Here is a 21,541-nt window from a genome sequence, read left to right on the forward strand (position 1 = left end):
CTTTGATGCTTAAGGTGATCCCATACCGGAATATTGAAAAGCATTTAATTATAATTTTCATAACATATGTTTTAATTACCAACAATTAAAGCATATCCTCTGGAAAATACTATTAGTTAATGTGCTACACTAATAATAGAAGGTTTCTAAGAGAGATTTCAGAAATATGGTTTAGCATAAGCGGAAATAGGAAAACCGAAAGTAGGTACTTTAATCCATATCTTGAGAATATTTTCGGTTTTTGAATTTCCTTATTGTCCAAACAACCTTGGTCTATAAATACTTGAGTTTGCATTTCTTGCAAACTATCCAAAGAGCCAGGCAAACTTCATTCTTGTTTTTTCTGGTAGAGCTGTCTATCCGGAGAGGAAAGTACCCTAATTAGGCGAAATCTCTTACGGCCGTTCGTTTAAAGACTTCTGCGGGATCAAAAAGCTCTACGAGTACTGTTGGTGGGAAACTAGATAATTCCATTGTTATTTTAGTTCTCAATTATTGATTTGATTGACTAACGGTTGTTGAAACTTTGATTGCACCTAGTTTGTATATTCTTGAGAACCTTCTTTTCTGATGTAAGGCTCATTCAAACTATATCAAAGTATCGACGGGATCTTTAGAACCATTTTCGGATCTAAAGACATCTTGTGATAATCCATTGTTAACAGACACCGTTTTATGTGTGATTGATCACAAGAGGAATCAAGTTATGTTGTGCATTTTATTGAAGGCAATAAAAGATTTGAAGATGAAGAAGAGTTTCTTATCAGTTTCGTATCTTATGAATATAGTGCACAAACCTTGATCAGCTGAGATCCAACTAGAATCGTGTTTATCTTTGATAGACTTGATTGTCTAGTTGTGTAATATCAACATCGTTTTATAGTTACTCTCTGAGTTCTATATTGATTGATTGCGAATCTAGAAATTGGCTATTTCGGTAATCAAAGTTTAGATTGATCGAACCAGACAAATGAGGTTATTAGTTTAAACGGAAGAGCCTTTGTCAACAACTCATACATTACCTTTTATCAAAGATTGATTATAGTGGTTACCAAACAAATTCTTCTTTTGCTTTTCGGAATACGATCCAAAGGAATTGCTATTCACGTGCGTGACTCTAGAAGTCGAAGGTGCAAGGATACTAAGGAAACTAAGTATCTAGCTAGGGTAGTCTAGTTGGTCTCAACTATACGAAGTTGATATTTGATTTTGTATAGCGGCTTAATTCTGAGAGTATTTAAAACTGGACTAAGTCCCGAGGTTTTTCTGCATTTGAGGTTTCCTCATTAAGAAAATCTTGCTGTATCATTTAATTTATTTCTGCATTATAATTGTTATTATAGTTGCTACTATAATTAATTAAATTACACAGGTACGTCAATCCGAATTACTTGACATTGATCCTAATAGTCAATTGGTTATTACTGTAACTATTGTCAAGTAAATATCTTGTTGTCGTATTGTCCCGACCTCGTCCATAGACAATCACACAAGGTATAGGACTTAAGTTGTATTGTCTCGACTCTATCCATAGACGATCACTTAAGATACCAGATTTATAGGTTGATATTCGAAAGATTGTGGTGTATTTGGATACCCTCGTCTATTCAATTGGTATCAGAGCAGACAAACACGAAAAAATATCTAACAATGTGTGTTTGGTGCGATCCAACCTATAAGACATGAGTCAAGGTAAGAAAAGTAAAGCTAAACTTATAAATGACTCAGTCAGCGTACATCAAGATTTTGAGAACAATATCTCAAAAAGGGCCACTGGTAATCGGCCTAGTAATCCTTCCTTGTCAAAATCAAGTTCAAAGTCTATTACTAACAAACACTTGATTTTGTACAAGAAAAAGATGCATCCAAAACATAAGAGAAATTACATTATTCGAAAAAAAAACTGGGTCTGATTCCAATTATTAGTGAAAAGTCTCGTGTTACTACTTTCTCAGATTATAAGGAAGATCAAATTCACCATCCTGTTCTAATCCTGAAAATATGTCTGTATTACAGAGATTTTTCAATAAAGTCAAAGTGTTTTCAGAAACAGGAAAATCCATTAATTAAGTAAATTACACACGTATGTTAATCCGAATTACTTGACATTGATCCTAATAGTCAATCACTTATTACCTTAACTATTGTCAAGTAGATATCATGTTGCCGTATTGTCTCGACCTCGTACATAGACAATCACACAAGGTATTGTCTAAACTCTTTCCGTAGACGATCACTTAAGATACCAGACTTATAGGTTGATATTCGAAAGATTATGGTGTATTTGGTACCCTCGTCTTTTAACAACTCAAATGTCACCCATATCTCTTCAGACACCATAACTTCCCAAACAACCATCCAACAACTCTTACATCAGATAACCCCAACCTCAACCATTACCTCATTTTGTTTTTACGGATAACCAGAATTGAGCTTATATGCCGTTCGAATTGATCCTTAGTGTAGGATTTAAAGAAGCGGCAGGAGTACTCATGGGCAAAGGATACCCTACCTCATATACTACATACCTGGCATTCCACCATCTAGTATTCTAATAAGTAACGCAAAAACAACAAAAACCATCTCATTCGGCGGGTTTCGTTTGCAGGGATTCGAAGGAGAAAACTATGATAGCTCTAGCGCAATCATTAAGAATAACAACGGGTTTAACAACTGAAATTTGGGTAATACTAATGACTAACATAACCGCGACAAAAATACATTGCCAAAGGTTCTTTTCAAGACAGATTCAGAAAATCTCATGGGTTTCACAAGCTCTACCACTGAATCGTCGTGGTATATGTCGGGATGACCGTTGAAATAACGCTACGAATGTGCCAAATACCATATTGCATTATCCAACACAACTATAAAGAACTAAACCAGGCGCCAGATGACCCAACCAGTTACAGAGCAGATGGAAGTCAAACTGAAAATCTTTCGACAACAACCTAAAACCCAATCCTATACTTTTTTAACCAGATTATTTTATATGATTTAATAGGCGCTTAATACCCAAGTGTGTAATCGTTTTCTAGTTGATTAACAAAATTGATGCTTAAAACAAAATTCATCATTGCCGATTGAAATCATTTACTGCAATTACTAATTTACTATTTAAAATTGTCCACTCACTGATTGGACAACACAGAGTATAACGAATTTACTACCAATCAATCAACAATTCTACTTCTACTGCTTCTTTTTTGTACTAGTCAAACTTTAACGACTAAACAGTCAAGGATCCCACATCAATAAAAAGTAGCAAAATAGGAGTTTTACTAAATATCGACATTCTGAATTTTGAACCTCTTTGGAGCTTTTTTTCGTTTTGAAATTTGAAAATTTCAATTTCAGAAGAATACCGCTCCTCTTACATAAAGATAAGGGAACAAAACATTTTTTATATTATTATTACTAGTTCACTTCCTCTCAGAAGAACTTCTCTTTCTCTCTCTCCTTTTCTTCCCACAGAAACCCTAAAAACCTTAAGAAATCAGATGTGAATCGGAAGGTAAAAGAAATCCAAACTTCCTCTCAGAAGAACTTCTCTTTCTCTCTCTACTCTCCCTCTCTCTCTTCTTTTGTTACTTAGTTAAGAAACAAGATCTAATTTTGTTGTTGTTGTTTTGTGTGAGTGTCTGTTTTAGATATGGCGTATTCAAGAGATAGATTGGTAAGAGAAGATCCAATGATGATAATGTCTGGTGGTCGAAGATCTAATAATAATGGTATTTGGCAAGATTTATTACAAGAAAGAAGAAGTTCATCAAGATTAAATATGAACACTAGCGGTGGAAGGAATTTGTTTGGATCGCCGATTCAATCTTCTTCTTCTAGATTCGTAAGAAGATCTACTACAGAAATGTCTCCTTCCATTAGACGAGATGCTGGTTATCATGGTACTCCTGGGATAACGTCTAGGTTAGGAAGTGAACGGTATAGGAATAATCATCTATATGGAACTCCTTTGATGAATGTTCAAGAAAACCCTTTTTCTGGTATTGGTAATCGACGAAGAGGAGGAGGGCGTCTCAGGAATAACAATAGTCAGTTGCCTAATTGGTATCCAAGAACTGCTCTAAGGGATATTACTGGAGTTGTCAATGTACGCATCTCTCTCTTTTTTTCTTTCTTTTTCTTAATGGATTCTTTGTTTGAATGATTCCTTCTTTAGGGTTTTATTTTTTATTGCTCTATCCATGTCTTGAAGTAGAAAGCTAAGAAATTTATAAAAAGGGATTTGCTTAGTAGATGGGTTCGATCTTAAATGTCGGTTTTTATAGAAGATCAAGTCATGTCTAACCTTTCGTGAAAATTCAATTGTTTATTTTCTTCTCTTCTTTGTGAAAGCAGTATTGGGTACCATCAAATGAAGATGGTACTAGCTAGGGTTAGTAAGAAAGTATTTGCATAAAAGTTTTCAGTGAATCAGAACATTGAATCCTGGAGATAAGTAGTTATTGAGTTTGGGGTATTAGTATCTTTTACAGGGTTGTTGGGTTTTGGTTTAATAAGGTCTTTAACATGATTGTGGGTCTGTGTTAATGTCTTTCGCAGGCACCAGCAACTTGCTAATGTTAGCCAGTTTTTAGGAATATTTTCTTCATGATTTTTGTGTCGATGAAATTGGTCCATCGAAAAGTGTTTACATTGTTGCTTGATGTTGAGATGGTGAATCAGTGATATACTTTGCTGCACCATGATGAGATAAATGTAATATAATCGGTGATCATTTGACTTTAATGTGATATTGGTTTCAAAGTTGTGGTATGACTTTCTTAGACATACATTTCCTGTATTTCTGCACCTGATGTATTTTTCATTTGGCATGAATTCTTTTTGTAATTTAGGCAATTGAAAGGAGAAGAACTCAATTGAGAGAGGGTGACAGCCATCTGACTTCAAACCCTGAACCACTGCAATCTAATGTTCTAGGCTCCAACCTATCCGATACTGGGGCTCACCTCGAGCCTGAGTTCACTTTGGCCACCCCAAATTTGAAGGCTGCTGCAGTTAAAGCTCACATGACGCCTGTCCAGCACCTGCCGAAGAATTTCCTCGGCACTTATACTACTGATGAATCTGATTTCCTGACTCCCCAAAAGCAATTGTTAAACTCAATAGACCAAGTTGGGAAAGTTGTACTGGAGGAACTCTTAAAGATGAAGAGGACACCTACTGCTAAAAAGGCCGAGAGACAAAAGAAAGTACGTACTTTGATGGCCATGCGTTGATACTCAGTTCCATTTTTTAGTTGCATAGAGAGAAATACTGGAATGAAGTGATAACAGAGGAAGAAGTAGCTGAGTAACTGAGAAGGAATAGCAACTGATTGTGTAGAATAAATCATCCACTGATGATTTTTACCTTTTAGAATTTGATTTGCTTAGGGAGCTATATTTTGTCTTTTTCAGTTTTCTATATTGATGCATCAGCTGAAAGTCCGAGTAAGACTAGTAAGCATCATCGATGTCTAATGTTTTCTGCTGAAAGTCTCGGTGCAAGACTAGTAAGCATCATCAGTGTCTAATGTTTCTGCTGAAAGTCTCGGTGTAAGACTAGTAAGCAATATCAATTTCTGCTGAAGAGCTCTCTTAGGATAGTAGTGACTGTTGTTGGTTAATGTCTTTCGCTGAGCGTCTTGGTAAAGACTCGTAAGCATTCTTTTGTAACTCATGTACAGCTAAGGTCATAAGGCTCATGTATGGTTTCTGTTGTAGTGCAATAACAGATGAGTGCTTTTCCTTGTTCAATCTTTGTTGTTGTTATCTCCTTTTTTTGGCAAAAGAAAGCTGTCTATTTTTACAGATCATTGTGGGTGATGGTATCAACACCTGTTGTGGTCTTATGTTCGAATGATGGTAGGTTTCACCAAAATTACCAAGGACAGGTACCCCACCAAGTACTAATAGCTTATTTGACTCGCTATTGAACTCTCAGGTTTGTTCAGTTTTGGCAGTACGACTGGCAGGTGGTAGTTTATCTGAAGTCCTAACTGCAAATGACCAGTTGTGATACTCTGAAACTAGTTATGGGATTGTATAACATCATATGATAGAACAGCGCAAATATTAGAGATAAGGGATGAAACTAGTGGAATACAAGGCACATCATATGTTGGAACTAATATATGGAGTAACTGGAGTCACTTCCTCTGATTAGAGTCATGCTTGTCAGGTTCTAGGGAAAGCTGATCATACAATGGAAAAATAAGCAAAAATTGGTTTGATTTGTTATTTTAAAGTGACAATTGTGCGGTGCAGTATCTCCACCGGGGTATAGTTGAACTGCAGAACCCCAGTCATATGACCTAGGAGTTCTATACTTCTGGCCAGTTGCAATGAAATGCTGATATCGCATTTCTCTGGCATCTTAGGCGCTACTGATAATAATCAAAGATATCTGCCATAAATTAGAAACGGCAGAATGAGATGACATTTCCCAGATGTATGTATTTCTTATCATCATTACTTGTTACAGTAGTCCTGATTGTTCTTATCATTAAAAGTTAAACCTAGTTTTGTAGATCACCTCAACTGCTAGTCCTACCTCCTACTCCCAAATTATGAAGCCTTGCCATGTAAAAATGAATCAGCAAAGAGTCTACTTACTTAACTCTTTTCTCGAATAGAAACACAAATAGATCTGTTTTGGTAACCTTGAACTTAGCAAAATGTAATCAAATAATTAGCTCCAGTACATGTTACGATACTTGTTGAGTCATCAAATGCATAACTATATGCATCCGGGCAAGCTTCCTTGAAGAGATTTGAGTAGTTTGTTGGTTTGCACATTGATGGTTGTGCATAAGCACTTGTGCAACAATATTCAGGAGTATTGAACACCATGCATGCACTTTTACATGCCATAACCCGTTTCTTATACAAGACTTGTAAACTACTAGGGCAATTTTGGTTCAAATCTGAAGCACAACTTAGTGATTTACACATCCCTGTTCCACCTGAAGGCGATATAGATATGGGAACGTTAAAGCCATCGACAAGGCTAATATCGTAAAAATCATTGGGACTATTGACTGTGAACTCAGCAAGTGAAGCAGGTGGTGCACCGCCTGCGCCAGAGCATTCTAATACACCTCCACAGTCACCTGTCAAACAAGAACCCTTACCAGTTTGGTCGAATGAGCAACCAACTCTACCCCAAAAACGACCTGACCAACCATAGGGTGCATTTATGGTAACAACTTCATTGGGTCTTAACCAAAACCCGCCATTTCTTAGATTGTCTTTGCCTGCTCCTGGTTGAATACCTGGCCAGATATCGTTCTCACATTTGTTTTGTAATGTAAAAATCGTCGCGCTAACTCCTACAAGCATGAGTTTAAGTCGAGAAAATTAATATAAGCTAAGTAAGACAAAGCGAAACAACTGTCAATTAACTGCAGAAATTAATCACAATGATTTTTCGATTATAAGTACCTGACAAGAACAATAAATAGGAGATGATGATAAGGAGATGAAGATTACAAAATAAAGCCATTGAATTTTTCAGTTTGGATGTGTTAACAGACATAACAAACTGCAAGGAGGAGGAAGGTCTAAACTCTAAAGAGAAGTACCCAGGCTTAAATAGTATCCTCTGATAGGTCATCCAAGCACCCACATTTTGCGTGACAGAACTAGGCAAGAGCAATAATCTAATTAAAAAAAGATGCTTTCAAGGGCAACCTGCATGGTTCTAATATGCATAATTAAACGACAAAGTATTTTATCAGGGCACGAGGTGGATCAACTGCTACTTCGATTTGCCTGTTTGTTTCATTTTTTATACTGGGAAGTGGAAAAAGAGGTAGTTGACCCAGCTCCTTTAGGTGCATCTGATGTTGATTGCTTTCTTGCTATTAGTTTGATACCATCTTAGGCATCTTAGAACTAGAATAGATATCCTTATCCTTCTGATCACCCACTATAATGGTGAAACCCTTTTATCAACGATGGAACATTAGCTATAGGGAGGGATCAACAAAACTCTGTGAAGCTCAACACCTGATCATTTTCCTTGAATTGAATGAAAGGCAATTGCGTCTTTTATTCCCTGAAAGAGACCACCACTATGTATCTTGGACAATCACAATAGCCAAGGACAATAACAGACTTTTCTTGGCCATGTGCTTACATTTTCTTTATTAGATATAGAAATTAAGACAACAAGAATCAAACGAGAATTACAATGAGCGGGAAAAAACAAAATAACTCCGCAGATTTCTTCCACAATATATCCCTTTCTCTGGCGATAAGTTAGTTTCCGTGACTGCACAATTACAGATCCTGCTAGCCCTTAATCAAATAGTCTCACTCCATGGCGACATCAATGGTTACTTTCTCTGGCGATAAATTAGTTTCCGTGACTGCACATTTACAGATCAAATAGTCTCACTCCATGGCGACATCAATGGTTACCCCTCAACTAAGCATGCCTGCAGACCCTCGCAAATTTTAAAAATCAAGGCTCAGTCATCCGAAGAACATGCTTAAGCAGAGGATAAGTTCATGAAAATATCTTCAGTCTTGAATCAAAATTAGTCATGTCTCTGCCATCATTACTGCTTTTGAAGAAAGTGGCCATAGCGGTGAGAGCGCAACGACTTTGCCGATGACAATTAGGGTTGGTGATAAAAGCTCAGCAGAGGTAACTTTGTCTACAAGATCATGCAATTCTGCAAATACCTACATTCAGACAACCACCAATAAGCAGGGACAGATGTAAAACAAAGGGAAACGGGATATTATTCGTAGTCTCTTCTTGAAGAAGGCTTACAGAGTTCAATCAGCTAAGCTGTACTCTTATCCCTTTTTATTCTTCGTCAAACCCCCTCATATTGTGGAAATATAATGGAGAAATGCTTATACTAGTGCCGGGGAATGTAAGGCCGGGTGCTTTGCATTTGCCTAATTCTAAAACCCAACAAGTATTGCCATATCAATAAAGTACTGGTTTAAGCTTTTCTTGTTACCATAGATGACAGCCAAGACAACCATGAAATTGCAGACAAGCCAAGTACACGTTTAGTTTATGATAACAAAAACCAGATTCGAAACCTACATATTTTGAAATTTGGGTTTCAGACAAGTTGGATATTAAAACCAAAACTGTTTACAAAGCCAGTATTGTACGAACAAGATTCTAGCTTTTCTATCAAAATTGTCACAAAGAATTTGGTTAAGGAAATACCAAATTACCAATACATAATTTGGGTTTATTTTGCATCCCATACTTTCAGCCCAGTGAATCCTATTAAATAATGATCCCAACAAGACTAAGGTTCATCCAGGGAACTAATTATTAGTAACAAGATACGTCATCATAGCACGAAGGACTGAACAAGAAAACTCTTAACCGAAAACAATCATTTGCTTACCATCCGTTGTTGAGGAGTTGTCCCCCGTTCAACCGCAACTGCGGGTGTATCAGGTGGCAAACCTTGACGCATCAACTTCTGAGCAAGTGAAGGAAGGGTCGATAATCCCATGTAAACAACTAAAGTACAATCTTGGTCCGCAGCATTCTCTGCAACAAACAATGGGTCTGTTCCTCCTTTCCTCGAGTGCCCAGTCAGAAACCTAACACTATTGGCAACACCACGATGAGTCAATGGTATTCCAAGCTCAGCTGCTATTCCTGAAGCAGCAGTTATTCCTGCAGTCATGAAAATGCCATTACAGTTTTAGTGTCACGATGATTGTATTTACTCCATCAATGAATAGAAGCCTAAAATGATAAATGTTATACCTGGGATCACCTTCACTTGAATCCCTTGTTGTTGCAAAAAATCCATCTCCTCGCCACCCCTCCCAAATACCTACAAATCAACAGAAGCGATTTCAGGAGATATATCTCTTCCAGGTTGAGCAGGTAGTTTGCTTGGACAAGGAACCTCCCAAAAGAGCTCAAAATTGAAGATACTCAAATTGAATAACATTCAATTACTTTTGAGATATAAATTTAGATAAATGAGAGATTGCATTGGAGATACTGAGTTAAATGTAGTTCCTAAATGGAAAATAGAAACTCACCAGCGGATCCCCTCCTTTAAGCCTTACAACATTTGCACCAGCTTCAGCAAAACTAAGGAGCAATTCATGAATCTCTTCCTACATGAAGACGCAATATTTCTATTAAGAAGGAAGCCCAATTCTGTAATACACATTCTGAAATTCATGTCTGAAACCCTAAGAATTCACTCCTCAATCTTTCAGAGAAGCACAAATAGTAATTATTTTCGTTTCCGGGAAGACCCAGTTTTGAAAAAAAATAAAATCAGAACCCATAATTCCCCATTAGAAAAGCAAATCAAGCAACAGATAAAAAATAACAAAAAAAAAATCTCACCTGAGTTCTGCTATGGTATCCAGCAGTTTTGCCAACATAGAGAAGCCTTGCATCTTGTCTGACTAAATTCAAAACATCATTAGAAACTAACCTATCATACAATAGAAGATCAGCACTCTCAATTGCCCTCAATGCTTTCAAAGTCAACAACTCCGGATCTCCAGGTCCAGTCCCAACCAAGAATACGTTCCCAGGCCCTTTATTTGAAAACCCATTTCCATTTTCTCCTTGTCTCTTTTCTCTCAAAACCTGAAGCAATTTCTTCAACTCAGGTAATTGAAGAGCGATATCTTCATTTCTAATATAATTTGGATCAATTGGTATTGAACAACAAGTAGTATTATCAAATGACGAGTCTTCAGAATACAACCAATTATCTCTTTGATATCTCTCTACAGAGTGCTTTTCAGTGAATGGAGAAGAATTAGAGGAATAAGTGGTGGAAGGTGGGGTGTAGGATAAAGAACAGTTAGAGATTCGTAAATGATGAAATTTATGATTATGGGTTTTTTTAGAATTAGAAGTAGTTCCAGATAGTAAAGATGGGAACTTGGTATTGAAAACCGCCATTATCGAGCTTACAACTGAAAATGATATCAGGCTGCTGTGTTCTTTTGTTATATATATATATCTGAAATGTATGAAGACAGAAAACAGGGAAAGGGGTTTTGTTTGGTTGCGTTGTTTAGAGAGACCCAAGGGGTACCGTAGTAGTATTAGCTTTTTGATAACCAGGAGGGACGGTTTCTCACACTTTATTTAGCTTAGTTTGAAGAGGGTTGTCAAGTTGAGTTATAGGCGGTTTGGATGTTCTCTGAGAAGCTACTTTTCAGCTTATTTAAATCAATAAGTCAAAAGCTTGGTTGGATTGACAAAAATAAACGACTTCTATAAGTTACTTAAAAGCCAAAAAGTAGTATCGTCTTTAGTCAAAGAATCAATCTACCTCTCTCTTGTGAGCTCTGCAACGTCATCCTGGCGTATGCATATTAGTTCTTCATTCATGTTTTCTGAAAATCTCATCCTGAAATTTAATCTCGCCAGCACTCATCAATCTTTCACTATCTTTGTGTTTCTCATTAGCAGTTATCTCACCTACAAATCCCTGTTATTTCTTACCACAATTTTATACAGAAAATCAGTAGTAAACATAGTTGTTTCAGACATTAAGAACTGCAATTACTTCATAAAGTTGCTTGACATAAACTGCATACACTTCATTAAGTTCAACATTAAAAGTTTCCAGAGTTTCACTAGACATTATAACCTATCAAGCTTTCCAGTCACTGGAATTTCAAAATACCAAAATACCAAGCTAAACTTCAAACATATGGACATCAATATTCAAGCCCCATTTACTACGAATTCCCATAACATCCATCAAAATACCTGCAACCTATCCAGCTACACATCCACAAAAGAAAAAACATCCCTGAACATCAACACATATCTTCTTCACCAACATCAAAAAACAAGAAACAAAGCCGACCAAACTTCAAAACGACAAAAGAAGAAGATTACCACCATCAACAACAGATTCAAAAAGGATGGATTAAAGAAGAATTACCAGAAAAACCGTTTTGTTAAAAACTTGTTAATCGTTTTCAAGCTTTATGCGCATCCTGAAAATCTGGCATTTCCTAGTAATTCTGAAGAGATTACCACCAATCATCTTCATCAGTATCCCATCCTTCTTCTTCATAACGTTCGCTATCATCACTGTCAGATGGAGCAGGTGAAGTTCCACTGGAAGACGATGCATCATCACTGTCCCCATCATCTTCTCCCTCTCCGTCCTCAGTTTCCTCATCATCTGAACTGGCAATATGCCTACTTACATTTACTCTGCTTGGCTCACCCTCACTCATGGTGCGTGCAAAGATCCTGGGGTTGGAAAGTTCATACTCGAATAGGCTCCTTAACTTCCCCTCATGTTAAGCCTCCATCTTGCGTTTATCCTCTGCAGCATCAGAGTTAAGGTCACTGGTGTTCACCTCATCTACATCATACTCAAATCCGTCAAAAGCCTCGGAATCATTCTCAGTTGCACTTCCATATTTTGGGGCTTTGGCATGCTTCTCTGCCCATTCTTCATCTTTTCTATCTCTCCTTGCAAAGTATTTGGGTATCCATGCAGTATAGAGAGCCTCGATTCTCCTCTCTTCTCGTTTACGAGCATCTTATTCTTCTTCTCTCTGACGTATTTGCTCTCGGATATGACGATCAATCTCAGCCTAAACACCAACTCCCAGTCTCTGTAATTCATTCAAACTCAAAGAAGGAAGAAGTGACTTGGCTTGTGAATATTTAGGTGTTTCTGGTGGTGCAACGGGAAGATTTCCATCAACATTCGCTGAATTTTGGCCAGAAAAATCAGCCATTTTCTCCAATTAGTTTCCTTAATTTGAACATTTCCTCTTCTGTAAACCAGTTAAGAATAAACTACTTTGAAAATGATAACCTCTCGGCTAATCACCCCTTTAAAAACCCATTTACATCTATTCAATTCCATTTATGGCGTTTAGTTAACCGTCAAGTCGCTTTGTTTACCATGCCCATTCAAAGCCATGCGTACCCTCTTCATCCTAATGGCCATCATTACCCTATCAAGACTTATTTTCAACACCTAATCTTTATTATTACCATTACTCCTCTTGGAACTGCCATAAGGGAGGCTTTGGTGGGTCACCAAACTTTGAAATTTCTCTTTGAGGTCTAATTGAAATTTTATGTTTTATGCAGACTAGAAGAATGCAACATCAGTTGGGAGGCACAATTGCGGTATGGGGCATGTCTGACAGATGTGTTACTAGCTCTACTACTGAACCAAAGCACTCAATGGAACCTCTACAACCGAACCAAAACCATCCACCCCAACACAAATTTTCCCTCCACTTTCCTACAATTATTACATTTGACAGTTTACATCATGACACAAACGTCATCCCAAGAAAGGACAAATCTGATAAATATCCAACAACCTCAATCTACATCATGCATCCCCAATCCAACCTATATCAGAAGTGCCAACAATGTATTATTGGGTCTGTCCATATGTGGTTTTATTTCCACAATACTCACGTGAATACTTCAACTCGAAAAATGCCCATAAAGCATGGATACGAAAGTGACATTCCATATGTTAACTCTCTTCCCCAAAACAAACTTTGCAGCACAACAACAACTATATTACACCAATTTTCTCCTGAAATTTTCCCTGTCCATAGTCAACAACTTTCTCATTCCTTTTTTTAAGGTTCGAACTCATATACAAACAAACCCCCCATGTCTCTCCTTCCTTTATATTGTCTGTAATCAATATCAAAACAATACCAACAAGAGATTCTTTTCTCTATACCTGTATTTTATATTAGTTACTTGGAAAACTGATCTCCATCAATCCATATTCATATATATCCAATTCTCTTACATGATGGAAATCCCATACTCCTCAGAGAATACTCAAAATTTGAACCAAGAGATTCAAACCCTTTCTACTCAAATGACTGAGAAACTAACTTTACCATCTACACTTGCAAAACCAGTCTTCATCGATAAAAAAGTTGTTCTAGCTGAAGCTGATACCAATTGGAAATGGTGTATGGCGGGATATGTTTGCTGTAAAACTTTGATCCCAACCTCTTCAATCAGGTTTATATCTGCAATAACTGGCCTTTAGCAAAGCACCCAACCATAACCACCTTCAATGGTCAGCGAAACAAAGTTCTTATCCATTACTTATCTGAAGAGGACTTCAACAGAATCAATTCTCAAAAACCTTGGTTTGTCTGTGGTTATCTAATGGTGTTAAAAGTTGTACCTGTTGAAGGCTGGACTCTAAACTATCAACTTATATTTGATGAAGAAATCATGTGGTTCATCTTATGCAACATCCCTAATGAATGCACAAAATTTGAGGATCTTCAGAAACTCACTCTCAGTATGGGGGAACTAATTGAAGCTCAAAATCCTTTCGGCAAACATCCTCTTAAGAAGAACGTCAAAGTGTGCATTAGAATCCCAGTTGAGAAAGCCTTACCAACATGCATTCCTCTCTTCACAAGTGGTAGAAGTGAACTGATAAACATGTATATGCTACATTTTATACCCATATTTATATTAGCTATGATACAATATTTTAGTTACTAATACTATTTTAGTGCTTTTGTAGAAAGTACAAGTGAATTCGATCATCCAGCGAATAAACAACAAAATGTGAGACTTAATGGTGTTTGCGACGAAAATGGAAAAATGTGGTTGGCCTGGTACTTCCATATATCATCAACCACAATGATGAAATGTGGTTGGCATGGTATTTCCATGTATCAGCAACCACAATGATCAATTATGTTGGCCCGGTATTTCTATATATCAGCAGCACTTATTATGCTGGCCTGGTATTTCCATGTATCAGCAGTCGGGTTGGCCTGGTATTTCCATGTATCAGCAACCATAATTATGAAATGGGGTTGGACTGGTATTTCCATATATCAGCAACCACAATGATGAAATGAGGTTGGCCTGGTATTTCCTTATATCAACAACCACAATGAAAAAAATGACAAAATGTAGCTGGCATGGTATCTCCATATATATCAGCAGCATAAAATTGTTTCATAGGCGAGGCACAAACGCAACAAAGGAATTGAAATCAAAATGGGTTGGCACATGCAAACTGAAAATGAGAAGTATTTTATCTTTCTTACTTTATTACAAATATATTCCACCGGGAAAGATAACTTATTTTCCATGTGAAGAATTAATTGAGGAATATTTACACGTGAGATTATTTTGGAAATAAAATAATTTTTTCTTCATTTGGGAGATTTTGGAAATAAGGAGAGTTTATTATTTCATTGGAAGAACGGGGTGGCAATACTATTTGGGGAAAGATACTGATGATGACATCAACTTGTGTGCAAGTATTTCATAGAATAATTTATTTTGATACTTTGTTTAATGAAATAAAAGAAACGGAAGGTGTATAAGAAGGATGTCAAATATTTGAGAGAGGAGGCCGGCTGGAGGCGGCTGCACAACCGTGAAGAACAGAAGAGAAGGGTTTGCGATTTTTGTTTTCTCTTCCATTTTGATTAGCTAGGGGTTATTTATATTGATTTATGGCTTTTGAGAAAGCTATGTCCGGATAATCCATGTTAGGTTGAAAGTATGAACTTGTAGTTTGATTTATTTGTGTTTTTGAGACAAGGTTTTTTTTTAATATGAGCTTAATGATTATGGTTTTGTTTCTCTATCAATGATTTAACTTGTAGCTAGATTTTTCATGTTTTATGCCATGTAAAGTACATAGTTAGATTACTGGAAGGACTCGTTGAACCTTAGCAATAATCGTCTTATGAATATCTCTTGACTATTTATGCCATATATACTTAGTGCTTTGGAATTCTACTTTAAGGCGAGAACAAATGATCTTTTTGATAAATCTTGTCGACCAATCGTTAAATGAAATATCTTTGGTGTTAAATTACCCTTTGTGATTGAATGCAATAATTTACCTACAACGGATTCCCGGAACCCTAACACCTTCGTATCATTGGTTACATCTTTACTATTTTGCTATCATAATTCCGTGAATTTCTAAATCCTTGAAGTTGATTGATTAGTTATTGATATTAATTAGTAGTAGTATTTCACACTCATCGTGGAACGACCTGTACTTGCCATTGTTCTGCTAGTTAGACACTGTGCACTTGCAGTATTTTATTATAGGTTTTCCGAACCTATCATGAACCTTTCCTAATTGAATGTAGACACATCAAAATTCCAAGGTATTTCTGCACCTCCTGTCGCATCCTTGATCATAAAGATCAAAATTGCCCTGCTTGGAAACTAAAGCAGAAAAAGATTAAAGAAGTTGATGCTTGCTGCAGTAGTTATACTCTCCCGGCTGTCTTAAAGTTAATGATGCCTTCTACAATCAAGCAAGTAGACCCTTCCTCTGCTGCAATCACTGATACTATTATGCAACAATCTGAGGTTATACTAGAAACACAAATTGAATCAGCTGGTATTGAAGTGTGCAACAAAGGAAAAGCAGAAGCCATTGATCAAAAAATAGAAAATACTATCCAGAAGAGCTTATCAAACACTTTTCAAATGGGCCATTTTATAAACAGATCCACTACTCTGAAGATCTTTGATGTTGGTCCTGTTCAGAAACATTTGACCCAGTTGGAGAATGGTCTGCCAATCGTTCTAAAGCAAGTTACCACTCAAAATGTTATTGTTGCTTCCTCTATTTCTGGTTCCGAGTCAACCCCTAGTGGCCCGATCCGTACCACAAACTCATCAAGAAGATTCAAAACTGTTATTATCCCAAATACCAGTTCAATCATCACTAGACGAACAATTAACTCTGCTGAACAAGATGCTCTAGCGAATCTCAAAAGAAAGATTAATCCCATGGATGATTTACGGAAATGTACCAGAGCTAATTCTAGTGTGGCTAGTATAGTGGTTATCCCCGAATAAAAAACCTCTACTGAACTTGATTATGCTCAATTGTGTCCTCCAATTACCAAATTGGGAGAACTACCAGCCATTGACCTTTTTACATGTTCTCTCAACACCCAACCAATCTTTAACTCTTTTGGGAGCTACAATATACCTGCTGATAATTCCCCAAGAAACAATCGTTTACGCAACAACTCTCTTCACAATGATGCTAGTTCTAGTCTCTATTCCTCCCAAATTGCTTCTTAAAGTGGTGACGGTACCAGTGCCGCTCTTGGTGGTGGATCTGACTCTACCGCTCAGGTAAACCATCCTCATCCATCCCCTTTAATTGATACTGCTCATAATTCCATAAGTCAATTCCCTGTCAATAATATCAACATGATTACTTGGAATCTTCGAGGTTTTGGTAAAAAATCTGCTAATAAGGAGCTTAGCTTACTATGTAAGAATTTCAACCCTGACATTATTTTCCTCTCGGAGACTAAAATGAACAAAGACATGGCAGCTAGAAAATAAAAAAACATGGGATTTCCTTGTACTTTTAACATACCTTGTGTTGGTAGAAGTGGTGGTATTGCTCTTGCTTGGAAGAAGGAAGTTCACCTCAACATAATTTCATACAATATGAGGGGCATCTATGTTACTTCTACAGACATCATCCATTCTAAGACCTGTCATATTAATTTCATGTATGATGAACCTAATAGTAGTCTAAGCAAGCCTTTTGGGAACAACAATGTCAGCAGACTAACGCCCCTTTAGATGAACCAGTTTTCTTTATAGGAGACTTTAATGCTCTTCTAGGAACTGAAGATAAAAATGGTGGTCTCGAAGTAGATGACCCTGATTTTGAAAATCTTAGAAATTTTTATTCTGTCTTTAATCTGCATGATCCTGGTTTTTTTGGACCCAGGTTTAGATAGATGTCTTATTAACCAAACTGTTGAAAATCTTTTTCCTAAACTTTGTTAACAACCTTCCTAGGGACTTTTCTGACCATTTCCCTATGCATATAGAATTTAATTATGAGGATACTTTCCTGCCTAGACCGTTCCATTTTATGGCCATGTGGATAGAGGATCCTACTTGCAAAGACATTATAGCTAACTCTTGGTCTGTTAATGTGGTAGGCTCCCCTGCCTACAAACTTAAAGCTAAACTTTTAAGTACTAAGAAAAGTCTAGGAGATTGGAATAAGTCTTCCTTTGGTAATATTCAAACAAACATATATACCATTAGGAAAGAATTAGTTGATCTCCAAATTTCTAATCCAACTGATACTAGTAATACGTCTAGACTTAAAGCTAGGCTAGAGTATCTGTATAATTTGGATGAATTATATTGGAAGGACAAATCTAGAGAAGTCTGACTCTTGGAAGGTGACAAAAATTCACCATATCTACATAGAGTAACTCTCTTTAGAAGAAAAAGAAATGCTATTAGCTGGATAAAGAACTCCTTGAATACTATTCTAACTGATAGAGATAGTATTGGAAATTCTTTTGTAGATTATTTCAAAAGTTTTTATTCCTCCCATCCTCAACAATTTCAAGATGAAATTCTTGCTGATCTCCCTGTTAAGTTCTCTGAAGAAGACAATGCATCCTTAAATATGCCTCTGACTCCAGAGGAAATAAAGAATGTTGTCTTCCAAATAGGGGGGGTGGGGGGGGGGGGTGAGAGATGTTGTTGTTGACATGACTCAAACCTGCTTTACAACAGGTAACATTGCTAAGGTTTTTAATCATACCAATATAGCTCTCATTCCCAAAGTCCCTCTTGCTGAATTGGTAACTCATTATAGGCCTATTGGCCTCTGTAATTTTATATACAAAATTCTTTCAAAAAATTTGGCTGATAGACTGAAACCTTTTATGAACAATATAATATCTCAATATCAAAGTGCTTTTATCCCTAAGAGGAGCATTTCTGATAATATTTTGCTCTCTAATGAGGCCATATATGCTGTCAATCATAATGATAAAGTTGAGGGCATAACTGCCATTAAACTTGATATGTCCAAGGCCTATGATAAGCTTGAATGGGATTTTCTTGAAAAAGTTTTAACTAAAATGGGTTTGTCTAACCACTGGGTTAAACTGATAAACCAGTGTGTCTCTACTGTGTCTTATTTTGTCCTTCTTAATGGTATCCCTACTGGTTTCTTCCAACCTGAAAGAGGGCTAAGATAGGGAGACCTACTTTCTCCCTATCTTTACATCATCTATTCTGAAGCCCTATCTTCTTACATTGATAGCCTCCAGAAGAAGGGGATTTTATGAGGCATAAAAGTCTGTAAAGAGGCTCCTGAAATGGCTCACCTTTTGTTTGCTGATGATTCTCTCTTGTTTTCTAAAGCTACTTCAAAAAAAAATTCAAATCATAAAAGACTATCTTCAAAAGTATTGCCTAGCTTCTGGGCAAGAAATCAAGTTTGAAAAATATGGTATTTTTTTTTAGCAGGAAGATTCATGAACATATGAAAGCTCTTTTGGATAATATCTTAGATATCCAAAGCAGAGATTTAGAAGAAAAATATCTTGGAACTCCCATAGTTTTCCAAGCTTCTAAAATCCAGACCCATATAGGTATTCTCCAAGCCATTGATGCAAGGATTTCTATCTGGCTTCATAAGCTCTTATCTCAAGCTGCTAGAACTACTCTAATCAAGCACATTGGTCAAGCTATTCCTCTCTTTCAAATGAGAGCTTTTCTTATTCCTAAACATCTTTGTAAACAAATGGATTCTCACCTCTGCAAATTCTGGTGGGGTGAAACTTTAGATCCTAAGGATAGAAAGCTTCACCTCCTTGGTTGGGATATTTTATGCTCCCCCAAAGCTGAAGGAGGTCTGGGGTTCAGGAAGGCTGAATTAAACAACCTAGCAATGATTGCTAGGAATGCGTGGAGAATCTAAGAAAATCCTAATTGTTTACTGGCCACTGTTCTTAAGGCCAAATACTTCCCTAAAACTGATTTTTTGAATGCTAAGTGCACTGCAAGTTGCTCTTGGACTTGGGAGTGTCTGCATGCCATAAAGGAACTTATAAAACCTTTCATTTCCTGGATTGTTGGGGATGGTCAATTCATTGACCCATGGTGTGATAAATGGATTCCTTCACTGGGGTCTGCCACACCCAACCCACTTGTTCCTCCTGATCCTAGTATTAAAGTTGCTTACTTTATTGATTCCCAAACTAGAAGTTGGGATGTGTCTAGACTTAACACCCATTTTGATAATGCTTCTATCCAGAAGATTATCTCCATTCCATTAAGCCAGCTCTGCACTCCTGACAGGAGGGCTTGGGATCTTTCAAAGAATGGAAAATTTTCCTATAAATCTGCCTACTTGGGGCTCAGAGGCCTTAGGCCTTCCCCTTGTAAAAATCTTTGGAAGCGTATTTGGAAAGTTAGAGTACCTTACAAAATTCAGGTCTTTCTATGGAGAGCAGCTAGAAATGCTTTGCCCTCCAGAACTGTCCTTCACACTAGAATGCCTATGCATAATGTGGACTCTCCTAGGTGTTCTGATACTCAAGAAACTATTATGCATGCTTTGGTCACTTGCCCCCTTTCTAGTAGGGTCTGGTTCATATTTGACTTCAACATAAACACTCATTTTTTCAGAACAAATCTTTTATAGACTGGATTCTTTTCTGGTTAATTGACCCTCAATCTAAACTGTCTGAGGATGATCAATGTCTCTTTGTGGATATCTTATGGTCTCTCTGGACTAGTATAAACAACTTCATTTTCCAAAACATTAAGGAAAACTTCACTGTTGTCCTAGCTAGAGCTAGAGTATGCTCCTCACTAGGAAATATAGGAATCCTAGTTTGACTATCCCTTCAACCATGCATGTCAGTATTAGTGATAAATGGATGCCCTCCTATTTTGGTTGGATTAAATGTAATACTGATGGTGCCTTTGATGATATCTCTGGAGAAAATGGTGCAGGGTATGTGATGCGAGACTTCTCAAGAAAAGCAACCTTTTGTGCTTCCTTAGTCTTTGATGTTCACTCTGCTGAAGAAGATGAAGCAAGAGCCATCTGGGAAGTTCTGAAGAAAGCTGTGGAACAACACTTAACTCACATCATCATAGAAAATGATGCGAAATCTCTCATCGACCAGTTTTCAGCTGGGAATTTTGATGGAGATTCGTGGACGGATGATATCTTTAAAGACATTCTCTTTTTTTCTTCCAAGTTATTTGCTTGTATTTTTAGTTTTCAACCTAGATGTTGTAATTATGTAGCTCACGAGCTTGCTCAGTGGGAAAAACAAAACAATTCTACCATGTACTGGTCTAAACCCCCTGTTTGGATTCTTCCAACAGTTGAGGAGGACCATTAGCCTTTTTGAAGGCCTTTGCTTATTTTTTTAAAAAAAAGCCAAAAAGTAACTCCCGAGAGAAGCAAAAAGTTCTCAAAGAAGCAACTTCAGGTGGGACCCGCCTTCATCCCATCGGTTATTTCCATGGCTGCTAATTGGGGGTATCATTTTACTTGGGGGTGTACCAATCCCTTACCAAAGTATGTTTTGTCTTACTTGCAATTTGGTACACCCTTAAACAAAATGCTACCCTCCATTAGCAGCATTGGTTATTTCCATTTTTTCTTCTTTTCTCCCAACTTTAATTTTCTCTCCTTCTGTGACATTAAAATCTCAAGTAGAAAATTGAAAATTAGATCAATTTGCTGTACTGCATT

At 37.0% G+C, this 21,541-nt stretch overlaps 3 protein-coding genes across 3 annotated transcripts; 1 reads left to right on the forward strand and 2 right to left on the reverse strand.

Annotated features, from left to right (window-relative positions):
* Positions 1-3,402: 3,402 nt before the first annotated feature.
* On the forward strand, positions 3,403-5,280 carry LOC113287440 (protein POLYCHOME-like). Its single transcript, XM_026536202.1, has 3 exons — positions 3,403-3,514; positions 3,651-4,108; positions 4,854-5,280. Exons 2-3 carry the CDS (start codon positions 3,653-3,655, stop codon positions 5,235-5,237), a joined length of 840 nt encoding a protein of 279 aa, XP_026391987.1. The 5' UTR covers positions 3,403-3,514; positions 3,651-3,652; the 3' UTR covers positions 5,238-5,280.
* Positions 5,281-6,668: 1,388 nt separating this feature from the next.
* On the reverse strand, positions 6,669-7,340 carry LOC113290778 (thaumatin-like protein). The gene has a single exon (XM_026540362.1). It carries the CDS (start codon positions 7,338-7,340, stop codon positions 6,669-6,671), a length of 672 nt encoding a protein of 223 aa, XP_026396147.1.
* Positions 7,341-7,992: 652 nt separating this feature from the next.
* LOC113287441 (siroheme synthase-like) lies at positions 7,993-11,020 on the reverse strand. The gene is made up of 5 exons (XM_026536203.1): positions 10,354-11,020; positions 10,038-10,115; positions 9,754-9,823; positions 9,383-9,660; positions 7,993-8,690 (listed from the first exon to the last, which is right to left on the reverse strand). The coding sequence occupies exons 1-5, from the start codon at positions 10,921-10,923 to the stop codon at positions 8,547-8,549; spliced, it is 1,140 nt and encodes a 379-aa protein (XP_026391988.1). The 5' UTR covers positions 10,924-11,020; the 3' UTR covers positions 7,993-8,546.
* Positions 11,021-21,541: the final 10,521 nt, after the last annotated feature.

This window comes from Papaver somniferum, chromosome 6 (assembly GCF_003573695.1).
Source record: "Papaver somniferum cultivar HN1 chromosome 6, ASM357369v1, whole genome shotgun sequence".
Classification (NCBI taxonomy): Eukaryota; Viridiplantae; Streptophyta; class Magnoliopsida; order Ranunculales; family Papaveraceae; genus Papaver; species Papaver somniferum.

Coding starts and splice junctions, on each gene's coding strand:
- LOC113287440 (XM_026536202.1), top strand. CDS start 3,653: ATGGCGTATTCAAGAGATAGATTGGTAAGAGAAGATCCAATGATGATA. Junction 4,109..4,853: donor ATATTACTGGAGTTGTCAAT/GTACGCATCTCT, acceptor TTTGTAATTTAG/GCAATTGAAAGGAGAAGAAC.
- LOC113290778 (XM_026540362.1), bottom strand. CDS start 7,340: ATGCTTGTAGGAGTTAGCGCGACGATTTTTACATTACAAAACAAATGT.
- LOC113287441 (XM_026536203.1), bottom strand. CDS start 10,923: ATGGCGGTTTTCAATACCAAGTTCCCATCTTTACTATCTGGAACTACT. Junction 10,116..10,353: donor GATACCATAGCAGAACTCAG/GTGAGATTTTTT, acceptor GTCTTCATGTAG/GAAGAGATTCATGAATTGCT. Junction 9,824..10,037: donor TTAAAGGAGGGGATCCGCTG/GTGAGTTTCTAT, acceptor GTTGATTTGTAG/GTATTTGGGAGGGGTGGCGA.